This window comes from Lacerta agilis, chromosome 2, assembly GCF_009819535.1.
Source record: "Lacerta agilis isolate rLacAgi1 chromosome 2, rLacAgi1.pri, whole genome shotgun sequence".
NCBI lineage: Eukaryota > Metazoa > Chordata > Lepidosauria > Squamata > Lacertidae > Lacerta > Lacerta agilis.
The window spans coordinates 114084405-114097091 of record NC_046313.1 but is presented as its reverse complement, the minus strand read 5'-3'; the positions used below and the strand labels follow the sequence as shown (position 1 = coordinate 114097091).

General features: G+C 44.5%; 1 protein-coding gene across 1 annotated transcript; it reads left to right on the top strand.

The window, feature by feature from the left end:
• Positions 1-6364: 6364 nt before the first annotated feature.
• LOC117042507 (gastrula zinc finger protein XlCGF57.1-like) lies at positions 6365-10945 on the top strand. Its single transcript, XM_033142053.1, has 3 exons — positions 6365-6410; positions 9486-10595; positions 10680-10945. The coding sequence occupies exons 1-3, from the start codon at positions 6365-6367 to the stop codon at positions 10943-10945; spliced, it is 1422 nt and encodes a 473-aa protein (XP_032997944.1).
• The last annotated feature ends 1742 nt before the right edge of the window (positions 10946-12687 follow it).

Sequence of the window (12687 nt, the reverse complement as noted above, 5' to 3'; positions counted from 1 at the left end):
CAAATCTTTCTCTCTCTGAGCCAGCAGCCACAGGTGTCTTTTCTGCTTCCATGTTTTCTCACCGGGCGCAACTGTGAGACCCGTAGGGGCAAATACGGCTCCACTTATACTCGTACAAGGAAACAGAAAAGTTGGAGTGTGGGAAGATCTTTAATCATATCAAATAACTCCTACAGAGAGTAAGCCAATGATTGTGTTCAGAATTAGAACTTGCTTCCATTAAAATTTTTATTCCTTTTAGTGGCTGTGTTACATGTTGTTCTCCTTATCAGAGTTAATTTTACATAGCTATAAGACTGAGAGCACAAGGAGAAGGGGACGACAGAGGACGAGATGGTTGGACTCAGGAAGCTACTAATATGAGTTTGAACCAAACTGCGGGAGGCAGTGATGGATAGGCATGCCTGGCCTGCTCTGGTCCATGGGGTCACGAAGAGTCGGACCCAACTAAACAACAACATAATTCTATTTTCTTTTCATGGTGGAATTGATCTGATATTTTTCATAGAAACAAATGCATTCACTGGTATTCGGTTGACATATGTAAAGTAGATGCAATGAGAGTACAGCCCCTCAGATAATACCTCTAATAAACAAATACTGTTGAAAAACATACTGGATACTAAACCACAATGTGCAGTCAAGAGAGAATGAGAACAGTACTGAAGGCTTGATTTTCAAGCCTGTGTCTAGAGTGTTAATAGGTTAAAGGGTTTCAGGGTTTGTGTTTCTTCACCTTCATCTGCATATTGTCATTGTTTTATTTTTCCTGAACCGTGGATTTAAAAAATCCCAAACATATATGTATAGTAAAGCTGCATGTGAATTTTAGGGAACAAAATAATAAACCCGTACAAAAGATGTAATAGCAAAACAAGTATGCAATTCCTAAGGAGCTGTTTACAACTTGCTTGGGTGCAGGTTTTCTCATGAGTCAGTCCTACTGTTCCCAACAGGTGCTTAATTTCAGGGAAAAGCGGATAAATTCAGTTTGTGGATTCCCCAGGCAAAAGAGATTTTGGTCCCCTGAGGGTTAAATGCAGTGAAAGAGGAAATGATGCTTTTCCTTCCTATCTGCTTGCCTGAACTCTGCAGGATTTCCCAAAAGGTCTTGGATGTTACAGATCCTTTCCTCACTAAGAGTGCCATCTGGCTCAGATACAGTTCCATCACAGTGAACGGTCTCTTCTTCCTTGGAGGTTTTTGAGCAGAGGTTGGATGGCAATCTGCCAGGGATGCTTTAGCTGAAATTCCTGCATTGCAGGGGTTTGGACTATAGGACCTTTGTGGTCCCTTCCAACTACACTGTTATATGGCAGCTGCCCAGACACAAACATGCAATCTTAAAAAAAACAAAATAAAATCGTCCCAATGCCCTATTGTTGTTGTTGTTGCTGTTGTTGTATGAATTTATAAACCATCCTATATGCAGGGCTCTCAGAATAAATCAAGATATAAAACCAAAAAATACATAATAAAAATGAAAACAACCCCCACAAATATATGGGGGGTTGGACTAGATGAGCATCGGAATCCATTCCAATTTTACAATTCTTCAATTCAATATCCTGCCTTTTCCTCCAAGGAGCTGGAGGTAGCATATTAATAAATGGTCCTTCCTCTCCTCCTTTAATCCCCTACAACAACCCTGTGAGGCAGGCTAGGCTGAGAGGCATTGAGTGGCCCCATGGCCACCTGGTGGGGAATTTGATCCCTGGTCTCCCAAGACCATAGAGCAGCACTCTAACCACTACACTACACTGCCTCTCACTGCTGCCTAAGAAGTCCCAACATTGTGAAGGTAGAGATCAGAGTCCCCAGAAGGGAGAGATTTCTTTCCACCCCAGCTGCCTGGTCTTCAAAGGGTTAAATATGAATTGCAGGAATCCTAGAGAGGCAGGAAACTGGAGGAGCAGCTTGGTCCTCCAGAGCAAGTGCCCCTCCTCCCTCTTGCCTTGTGCTTGGTCCTTTTGCAGAAGAGAGGCTGCAGAGATTGGATGCATGGAAGGAAGCAGGCAGGGAGGCTGGGGCCAGATCCTGCTCCAACCCAGAGCTGTTTGGAGCAGGACCTGAGGTCCCCCCCCCCCACCTCTGGCTCAGCCCCCTTGAGGTCCACGCTCCCTTGGCCAGCCTTTGCCTTAAAGCAGAACCTGGAAAGAATGGAAAAAGAGGCTGTGCATGGGAGGGGGGTTGGACAACCCTTCAGGCATATTGGAAGCTGCTGTCCAAATCCCCCAACTGCCCCACTTGGGAGATATTGGAAAGGGCTATGAAGACCCTCCTGGATGGGGACGCCCTCAGCTCAGATACTCGGTGCCAGAGATTCAGGCATTCTCACTACCACAAAGCCAATATACCACTTGAATTATGGGGAAAGCTGTGAAAGAGATTTTAAAATTCACGGCATGTAGTTCATTAAAAGAAAATTATATGAAGATGATGTACCGATAGTATTTGACTCCAGGAAAGCTTGCTAAAATGTATAAAGATACCTCTAATTTATGCTGGAAATAAATTTTTAACACCATACGTGGTGGACATGTAAAAAAGTAAAACGATATACAATGAACTTAAAAAAATGTTTAATGTTATAACAAATTTTTAAAAATCCTTCCAGTAGCACCAACTAAGTTTGTTATTGGTATGAGCTTTCATGTACATGCACACTTCTTCAGATAAACTGAAACAGAAGTCAGCAGACCCTTATATATATAGAGAGAGAGAGGGTGGGGAGGGGTATTACTCAGAAGGGTGGTGGGAATGGGTGATAGGCTGATAGGTGTGGTAAACCTGTTGAGACTGTTAACGACTGCAATTGGTCTTACAGGAAAAAGCAAGGGGGTGAGATGGCTAAAAATAGCTTTATCGTGTATAATGAGATAAGAATCCAATGTCTCTATTCACACCAGGTCTCTCCATGGTTCTAAGTTTGGTGATTAGTTGCAATTCAGCCACTTCTTTCCAGTCCATTTCTGAAATTATTTTATAATAAGACAGTTACTTTGAGATCTTGTATAGAATGTCCTGGGAGATTAAATTGTTCTCCTATGATGGTATGTTTGATGTTGTTGGGGCCAGTAATGGTGTTGTCTAGGTGTATGTGGCAGCAAAGTTGGCATCTGGGTTTATTGCAGACTATGGTAACCAGTGTCCATGTTAAGTCCACTTGCTGTATTATTGTGTTGTTTGAGATTGGGTGGCTGTCTGTAGGCAATGAAAGGTCTTTTGAATTGCCAAGGAAGCAAAAGAGACTGTTTATGCGACTACAGCGCCCAGAATGCTACTAGCCCACATGGGGAAAGAAGTCAAGGTCCCAATGAAAGAAGAATGGATAACTAAGATGACTATGCGGAAATGGCTAAACTACTGTGAAGATCAGACACCAAGATGAGAAAGAAATCAATCATAGAATCATAGAATCATAGAGTTGGAAGAGACCACAAGGGCCATCCAGTCCAACCCCCTGCCAAGCAGGAAACACCATCAAAGCATTCCTGACAGATGGCTGTCAAGCCTCTGCTTAAAGACCTCCAAAGAAGGAGACTCCACCACACTCCTTGGCAGCAAATTCCACTGTCAAACAGCTCTTACTGTCCAGAATGGGAAAACTTTATAGACTCTTGTAAGCAACACTGTGAAAAGGTCAAAACATTAGCAGGTTTGATGTAACATTTATGAACTAATTATAGAATTAGGAGGGAAAAATAAGAAGAAATGGAGCTTTCATGGCAAAATATTGGAGTGGATTGCCAGTTTATGGCTGTCCCAACATTTCACCAGCCAAACACACATGGCAGGCCGGACTCTAGACCTTGTTTTCTTGATTGGGCAAGAAGAGGGTGATTTGAAGGTTGGGGACATTGACATCAGTCCCTCATCATGCTCAGATCACTTCCTGTTGAGATTTAGGGTGTCAGCACCTTTTTCCCTCCACAGAACCGGGGGACCTGTAAGGAAGGTCTGCCCTCAGAAGCTGATGAATCCAGTGGGATTCCAAACAGCTTTGGGGGGTTGTCACAGGCTATTGGCACGATCACCCCTGAGTGCCCTCTCCCAGTTTAAGGAACCCCTTTGCCCCCCTGGTATACTCCAGAGCTTAGCCTTAGGGGGAGGAAAGTAGCTAGGAGATGGCTTGAACACAAGTGGATGAAAGATCCGAATTATGCAACCAGACACTGGTAAGGGCTCACTATTGAGTCTACCTAGTGGCAGTGAAGGCAGCTGCCTCCATTGCATCCTTTTCCGAGTTGTACTGGGCCTTTTACAGGCTGGCCCGAAGGAGGTGGTAGAACCAATGGTAGCTCACTGTGACTTGTTTGCAAAGCATTTTGTTGTTAAAATTGCTTTCCAGAATACTTTGACGATTGCCGGAGAGATCTGAAAAGGTTCATATGGCAGGGTAAGAAACCCCGCATAAAATACAAATTACTGATGGACAAAAAAGAAAGGGGAGGTTTCGCACTCCCCGATTTAGGAACATATTTCGAAGCCTCGTGCCTATGTTGGATTAAGGATTGGATCTTGTTAGAGAAAACAGGTATACTTGATTTGGAGAGTTGCAACAACAGGTATAGATGGCATGCATACCTTGGCTACAATAAGGTCAAAGTCCACAGAGTGTTCTGTGGGGTTTCACATTTGTTTGCATGAGTGCAAGTGAGAAAGGAATTTGAGAAAGAAAGACACAGAGCCAGCGCTTGAACCAGGAAGCCTCTTGGCAAGAGTCAGAAGGAGAGAAGAATGCTCCCCCCTGAACTCCCACCAGGGTGTTTTATTAACCAAAGGAAAACACGTCACAGAGTTCAAACCATCCAGTCAGATTAAACCAGCACACCTCCAGAAGTCTCCACATGGTTGAGATCATGTTAACAAAGACCCATAAAAGAACCCAAGAAAGTTTCTTGCATTCCCACACATCAAAGGGACAGGATAGATGGCCAGGAACAGGAAGTCATGAAACAGAAGATAGCAGGGAGGTAGGATTTAGCATCCTAACCCCAGAACCAAGTTGTTTACCAACTCCTGGGTTGGATCAAAGATGCTATCTAAGTACAAAGAAATGCCTGGCAATTGGGGCTGCAGCATTTGGTTTGCCCTTGTGGCAAGATTCTTGCTTCATGGTAAAACGTGACTGCAAAGTTAGAAAACCAGTGTTCACTAATCATATAGTCAGAAATGCTCTTTATAAACTGTGGACAAAATACCAACCGTTATTAGAACCCCAAACGCCATGGTGGCTGTCCCCAGTATAGGCTTCTGCAGTCAAACAAGTAAATATGGAGGGAAATTGGGCAACCTATAGTCAACTATTAAAAGATGACCAAGGATCTCTGAAATTGAAAACATTCGGAGAGATAAGTCACTCCCTCACCGATTGGCTTCAATATCACCAATCGAGCAACGTTTTTAATTCAGATAAAAGAAAATTGGCTTTGGGAAAGAGGAATCCAAATTACAAAAAGTATTAGTACGAAATGACAAAAAATTATTATCTAAAACTTGTGACCTGTTATTGGAATGGGATCTAAAAGACGAGGAAGTAAAGGATGTAATTGTTAAATGGGCCCAGCACATCCATTCCACAAAAGAGATGGAACAGTGGCAGAGACTCTGGAGGTTAGATATCAGATTTACTGCCTGCTTTACTCTCAAGGAAAACTTAATGAAAATGTTATACAGGTGGTATAAGACACCTTCCAAACTAGCCAAGATACATAAACTCAAATCCAAGCAATGTTGGAAATGCAATAATTCAGAGGAAACAATGATACATGTATGGTGGCACTGTGAGAAAATTAATAAATTTTGGGGGGTGTATCCATAAAGAGCTAAAAAAGATTCTCCTATTTAAAAAAAATCCAGAGGCATACATAATGTGCATTATAGGAAAGGACACACCACAGGATAACAAAAGGTTATTCTTATATGTCATAGCTGCAGCCAGATTATTACTTGCTAAAAATTGGAAAGGGGACATTATCCCCACAAAAGAAGACTGGATTGTGTGAATTTATAGACTTGGACAAACTAACGGAAGCCATAAGACACCACTCAAAGCAGAAATTAAGGAAGGAATGGCAATGCTTTGAGGACTCTGAAAAAACACTTTTGAAAATTGGAAATAAAATGTTTTTATAAAATAAAAATATAAAAATAAAACTTTTTTGATCCAGCAGAGCTTTCCGGAGGCGCGGCGACCGCCTCCCCTCGCTCTCTGCCCGGAGCAGCCCAGAGGCTCCTGCCGCTCGGCCCCGAAACGGTTAAGAGCAGCAGCGACAGAGCGGAGATTCCTAGAGTGGAGGGGGGGGGAAAGACTGTCGGGAGAATAGGAGCTTCCGCTTCCTGTCCCGCTTTCCCGAGGGAGATGCTGCTCCTGGCAACGGCTGTCCTTCCTCGCGGAGGCGCTGGAGGTGCGTCATAATATCATCATATATGATAACTTGGGGAGCGGAGAGTGGGGGTCCTGCGGGAGGGATTAAAAAAAAAAACCCTATTAGGGAAACCGTTTCAATGTAAGCTTTTTTCTGTGTCTCCTTTTTCTAGTCGTCACTTTATTCAGATTTTCACCTCTTATTATTTTTAAATGGAGCTCTTGAAAATTGGCCAGCATTTTGGTGCTGATTTCTCCTAATGCACACGCTTTTGCAAAGGTTATTTCCCCGAATATTTACATTTCCCATAATGCATTCTGTGTGTAATTCCGCTAAAATAATACATACATAGGTCTTTTACCCTTTGTATGGGGGCAAGACATATTATCCCAATGGAAGGGCATAATCGAAACACAAACAAAAACAACCCAATAACACCACCACCCCCAACACACACATTTTAAATTATTTGTGTTTCAATTAAACAGCAGTTTCTGCAAGAGCAGTTCTGGGCAGAAGAGGTTTTAAACAAAAAGGAGAAACAAGCAACTTCCAAGTCCACCTTCAAAGTCCAAGTGTGGCTGAGGCCTTATACAGACAGGCTAACAATGATAATACTACTAGCAATGCTACTAATAATCATATTAATATTCCTGAGTGCCCTCTTCCACTTTGTGGACCCCGACTGGCCCCCTGGTATACTCCAAGCTGGGAGACTGGACGCAAGTGGATGAAAGGTCCAAATTAATGCAACCAAACACTGGTAAGGGCTCATTATCAAGCTCGCTATGAGGGGGCGCTTTGTGGGGTCCCATAGGCAGAATCCGCAATGTCCCCAGCACCATACAGTTCGGGTGGGGGGTGGGAGAGACACTGGCCGTTCCATGGTTAAAGGCAGCGATTATATTGTGACAGAGGACTTCCAGGGGGAGGCGGAAAGTGTCACTTCTTCCTCAGTTTGTTACATCCTCCTGTATTTGAAAAGCTGAGAGGAGAAAATTTTGCAGCTCGGAAGACTGTGCTTTTTGCAAGGTTGGTTTTTTGGGGGTAGGGGGGCTTTGCAGGAGAGAAGGCCTCTTGAAGAAGGCGGTTTTGCAAAGAGGCAGCGATGGGAGGGAAAATGCATGGGGCTACACCCCCAATTCAGCCCCCAAAGAGCTGCGATGAGTGCAAAAGGCTTTAAGGGGTGCAGGGGCGCCCCAGGAGGAGAGCAAGGCAAGAAGGCAAGGCGGGGGGGGGGGAGAGGGAGTTTTAGGGTGGGGCAGGAAACCCCACAAAGGAAAGGAGGCAGGAGAGCTCTGGGAAGAGGAGGAGGGAGGCGTTGATGTTTTGCAGAAAGAGGGGTCAATGTTGGGTAGAGACGGCAGGATCAGCTGTAAACTCATTTCAACACTACGAGGCATGGACTCTTTTTTTCCTTCTTAAGATGCCTTTGGGGTTCAGGAGGAAGGCACCCAAGGAGGGCGCAGTCTCTCTGTATAGCAGACCAGCCCTAGGAAGGAACCAAGGTGTTGGGGGAGATGAAGGAAGGAAGACTTTAAGGATGGGAAAAGGAGAACCATTAGCTGTAAAATGAACTGCTGCAGCAGATCTGGGGGCTCCAAGCCCAGTGAGCTGCCCCCAAATAGCCCTGCTCCCCCTGAGCAAGGGGTTTTCAGGAGCTGAGTCTCAGTCCTGTCTGGGGACGGAATGTGGGGCTTTCTGCCTGCTAAGGAGATGCTCTGAGGAAAGGGGTGTTTTTAATGGTGGTTGGGAGAAGATCCTGTTTCAGACATAAATCCACTTTCCTCAGCTGTTGGGGCCCAGGAGGAAGGTGCTCCTCTTTTACCAAAGAAACTGCAAGTTGGAGCTCCACAGCTTGGCTGGGTTATTATTCACCAGCAAATCGTATTGAGCAGGAAAATGCCTGCCGGGACTCTGAGGCTCCCTTTGCTTCTTCCTCCCTCCCAGGAACCTGCAGCTTCTGAGCTTCTCAGGAAGGATGGAAGAGGCTGATCCTGCAAACGTAGCGGGGATGGAAGGAGGAAGGTGGACGGTTGACCTGGTCAGGCTGCCTCCTGCATCCCTCCCCACAACCTCTGGCTGTTCTCTCCCAGGACCCTCAGAAAGATCTGGTGAGTTCCAGGAAATGGAGATGGAGACATGGAGGGATGTTGGCCGTGGAAAAGCATTAAACCTAGGCAATGGCTCCCCTTCTTTGGAATGCTCTCCCCAGGGAAGTTCGCCTGGCGCCTTCCTTATCCACCTTTGTTGTTGTTTACTCGTCTTAGTCGTGTCTGACTGCCCATGACCGCATGAACCAGAGGATGCCTTGGAAACGCTCACTTCTTACAGCTTTTCATTTTTTTATGTCCATGGAGCTTTCATGGCAAAATATTGGAGTGGGTTGCCAGTTCCTTCTCCAGGTGGATCACATTTAGTCTAAACTCTTGGCTGACCTGTCTGTCTCGGGTGGCCCTGCACGGCATAGGTCATAGCTTCTCTTAGTTATTCAAGCCCCTTCGCCATGACAAGGCAGTGATCCGTGAAGGGGTATACACCTTTGGTGCCATGCAAAGTTGTTCCTTATTAACCAGGTTTTTGCTTGATATGTTTGACATCCTATAGCCTTTTTCAAATGTGGCTCTTTTGGGGGGGTGTTGTTGGGATGTTGTTTTTATTCTGGTTATATATGGTGTGATCATTTCTGTGAACCACACTGAGACCTCCGGGTATAGGGCGGTATATAAACTCAATAAATAATAATACTAATATTAATACTTTCATTATTTGTACCCCACGGATCTGACTGGGTTGCCCCAGCCACTCTAGCTGGCTTCCAACAAATATAAAAGCACAATAAAACATTAGACATTAAAAACTTCCCTATATATGGCTGCCTTCTGATGTCTTCTAAAAGTTGTATAGTTGTTTATTTGACATCTGATGAGAGGGCGTTCCACAGGGTGGGCACCACTACCCATAAGGCCCTCTGCCTTGTTCCCTGTAACTTCACTTCTCTCAGTGAGGGAACCACCAGAAGGCCCTGGGACCTGGATCTCAGTGTCCAGACTGAATGATTGGGGTGAAGAATCTCCTTTAGCATTTCATCAGTTTGCCTTTTTACTCCTTCAGGAGATGTTGAAGGGATTCTGGCAGAAGGAGAACAATCAGAAGTGTCACCACAAAGAGCCAAAGAGGAGGAGGAGCAAAGGAAGCTGAGGGTTCAAGATGGAGGCAGCATGCAAGAGGGGAGACGAAAGCAGAAGGCGGAGGGTAACTCTGGTACATCCCAGGGTGCTGAAAATCAAATTCGCAGAGAGGAGAAAAAGCATGAATGTACAGTGTGTGGAAAGAGATTGGGTAGTCGCTCAACTCTTACTTCACATCAAAGAGTGCACACAGGGGAGAAAGCGTATACATGTACAGTGTGTGGAAAGAGCTTCAGTGCCAGTAGTTCCCATAGGAGACACCGAAGAACTCATACAGGGGAGAAACCGTATACGTGTTCCGAGTGTGGAAAGCCCTTCAGTCATAGTCACAGCCTTACATCGCATCAACGAACTCATACAGGGGAGAAACCGTATACATGTTCCGAGTGTGGAAAGAGCTTCAGTCGGAATGGCCAGCTTACCACACATCAAAGAACTCATACAGGGGAGAAACCGTATACATGTTCCGAGTGTGGAAAGAGCTTTCGTCAGTGTAGCAACTTTAAGTCACATCAAAGAATTCATACAGGGGAGAAACCGTATACATGTTCAGAGTGTGGAAAGAGCTTCGCTCAAAGTGGTGGCCTCACCTTACATCAAAGAACTCATACAGGAGAGAAACGTTATAAATGTTTTGAATGTCAAAAGAGCTTCTGTTCGAGCAGTACCCTTATCTTGCATCTACGAACTCATACAGGGGAGAGACCTTATACATGTTCAGAGTGTGGAAGGGGCTTCAGTCACAGTGGTACCCTTACTAACCACCTAAGAACTCATACAGGGGAGAAACCGTATACATGTTCAGAGTGTGGAAGGAGCTTCAGGAAGAATTGTGGCCTTACGTCGCATAAAAGATCTCATACAGGAGAGAAACCCTATACATGTCCAGAGTGTGGAAAGAGCTTCAGCTACAGTTACAACCTTACCACGCATCAACAAATTCATACAGGGGAGAAACCGCATACATGTTCTGAGTGTGGAAAGAGCTTCACTCAGGTCAGTGGACTTACTAAACATCAACAGACTCATCGAGGCAGCAAACCTTATAAATGCTGGGAATGTGGCAAGAGTTTTGGTCAACTCTACTCCCTTTCCCGGCATCAAATAATTCATACAGGGGAGAAACGATATACATGTTTGGAGTGTGGAAAGAGCTTCAGCCACAGTTGGCAGCTTACTGTGCATCAAAGACTGCACACAGGAGAGAAACCTTATAAATGCTTGGAGTGTGGCAAGAGCTTCACTCAGAATGGCACTTTTACGTTACATCAAAGAACTCACACAGGAGAAAAACCATATACATGTTCGGAGTGTGGGAGAAGCTTCAGTGACAGTAGTAGCCTTACTAGACACCAAAGAATTCATACAAGGAGGAAATTTTAGAAATCTTGGGTCAATGTAAAGAACTTCTGTGAGAAGGACTCCCTTACTAAACTGAAAAGAACTCGTACAAGGGAAACAGAAAAGTTGGAGTGTGGGAAGATCTTTAATCATATCAAATAACTCCTACAGAGAGTAAGCCAATGATTGTGTTCAGAATTAGAACTTGCTTCCATTAGAATTTTTATTCCTTTTAGTGGCTGTGTTACATATTGTTCTCCTTATCAGAGTTAGTTTTACATAGCTATAAGATTGAGGGCACAAGGAGAAGGGGACGACAGAGGGCGAGATGGTTGGACTCATGAAGCTACTAACATGAGTTTGACCAAACTGCGGGAGAAAGTGATGGATAGTCATGCCTGGCGTGCTCTGGTCCATGGGGTCACGAAGAGTCGGACCCAACTAAACAACAACAAAATTCTATTTTCTTTCCATGGTGTGAATTGAACTGATATTTTTCATAGAAGCAAATGCATTCACTGGTATTCGGTTGACGTATGTAAAGTATGTAAAGTAGATGTAATGAGAATACAGCCCCTCAGATAATGCCTCTAATGAACAAATACTGTTGAAAAACATACTGTATACTAAACCGCAATGTGCAGTCAAGAGAGAAATGAGAACAGTACTGAAGGCTTGATTTTCAAGCCTGTGTCTAGAGTGTTAATAGGTTAAAAGGTTTCAGGGTTTGTGTTTCTTCACCTTCATCTGCATATGAGGAAATTTCAGTTTTATGTATTTGTGCTGTGTGTTCTCCCCTCCACTAGTATTTCCCGTAAACACCCCCCCCCTCCCATTCTGGACATGTGAAATCCACTATGCAGCTATGTGCAGGTATCTGTTTATTTGATAATGTGGCAAAGGAAGAAGATGCAATCTCATCCAGAACACAACACTAAAAAACCAAATTACAGTGGTACCTCGTGTTACGGACGGGATCCGTTCCGGAGGCCCGTCCGTAACACGAAATTTAGGGAACCTGAAACGCCCCGTCTGAGCATGCGTGGGCATGGTTTTGCGCTTCTGTGCATGCGCAAGTGCAGAGACCTGGAAGTAACCCATTCCGGTACTTACGGGTTGCCGTGGTCCGCCAGCCGAAGGTTTCATAACCCAGAGGCAAATTAACCTGAGGCACCACTGTGTGTTTTAAATACAATTTTTAGATACATCAGATTTACACGGGACAGTCAGAAATTTAGAAATTCATGTGTGTTAACAAGACAGTTTCCCTGTTGCATAGTCTAGTGAAAGGCAATATTTCGGAACTGAACTCTGCTGATCAAATAACTGAAAGTGCAGGTAATAGACCAACAAACTTAACCCATCTTCTCCAATGGATGCCTGTTGCTCTTTCCCCTTTCATTGCTGCCTTGTTAGAAGCTGTCCTCTGGTCCCCCCGTATTTCTGTCATTCACCAAAATGCTCGCACTTCCCATGACAATGCACAAGCCCTTCCTGGGAATTCCTGGGCAGAGAGCTGCTGAACCCCACACCCCAAAAGGAAATCCAACCTCATCCAGCAGGCAATGCTAACCACTGAATTCTGTTTTAAATGCTTTTTTTAAAGATAGATTTGCACAGATACTCGAGTGCAGGCTTTCTCAAACTTGGGTCTCTTGCTATTTCTGGACTAAAATTCCCATCATCCCTTACTACTGCTAGCTGGGGGTGATGGGAGTTGTAGTCAAGAAAGAACCGGAGACCCAAGTGTGGGAATCCTAGTTTGGTGAAATGTCAGAATACGG

What these genes read in the sequence shown, in the direction of transcription:
- LOC117042507 (XM_033142053.1), top strand. Translation starts at nt 6,365, where the DNA reads ATGCTGCTCCTGGCAACGGCTGTCCTTCCTCGCGGAGGCGCTGGAG. An exon ending in TCCTCGCGGAGGCGCTGGAG is followed by an intron (nt 6,411 to 9,485) that starts GTGCGTCATAAT and finishes TTACTCCTTCAG; the next exon opens with GAGATGTTGAAGGGATTCTG. An exon ending in ACATCAACAGACTCATCGAG is followed by an intron (nt 10,596 to 10,679) that starts GCAGCAAACCTT and finishes TAATTCATACAG; the next exon opens with GGGAGAAACGATATACATGT.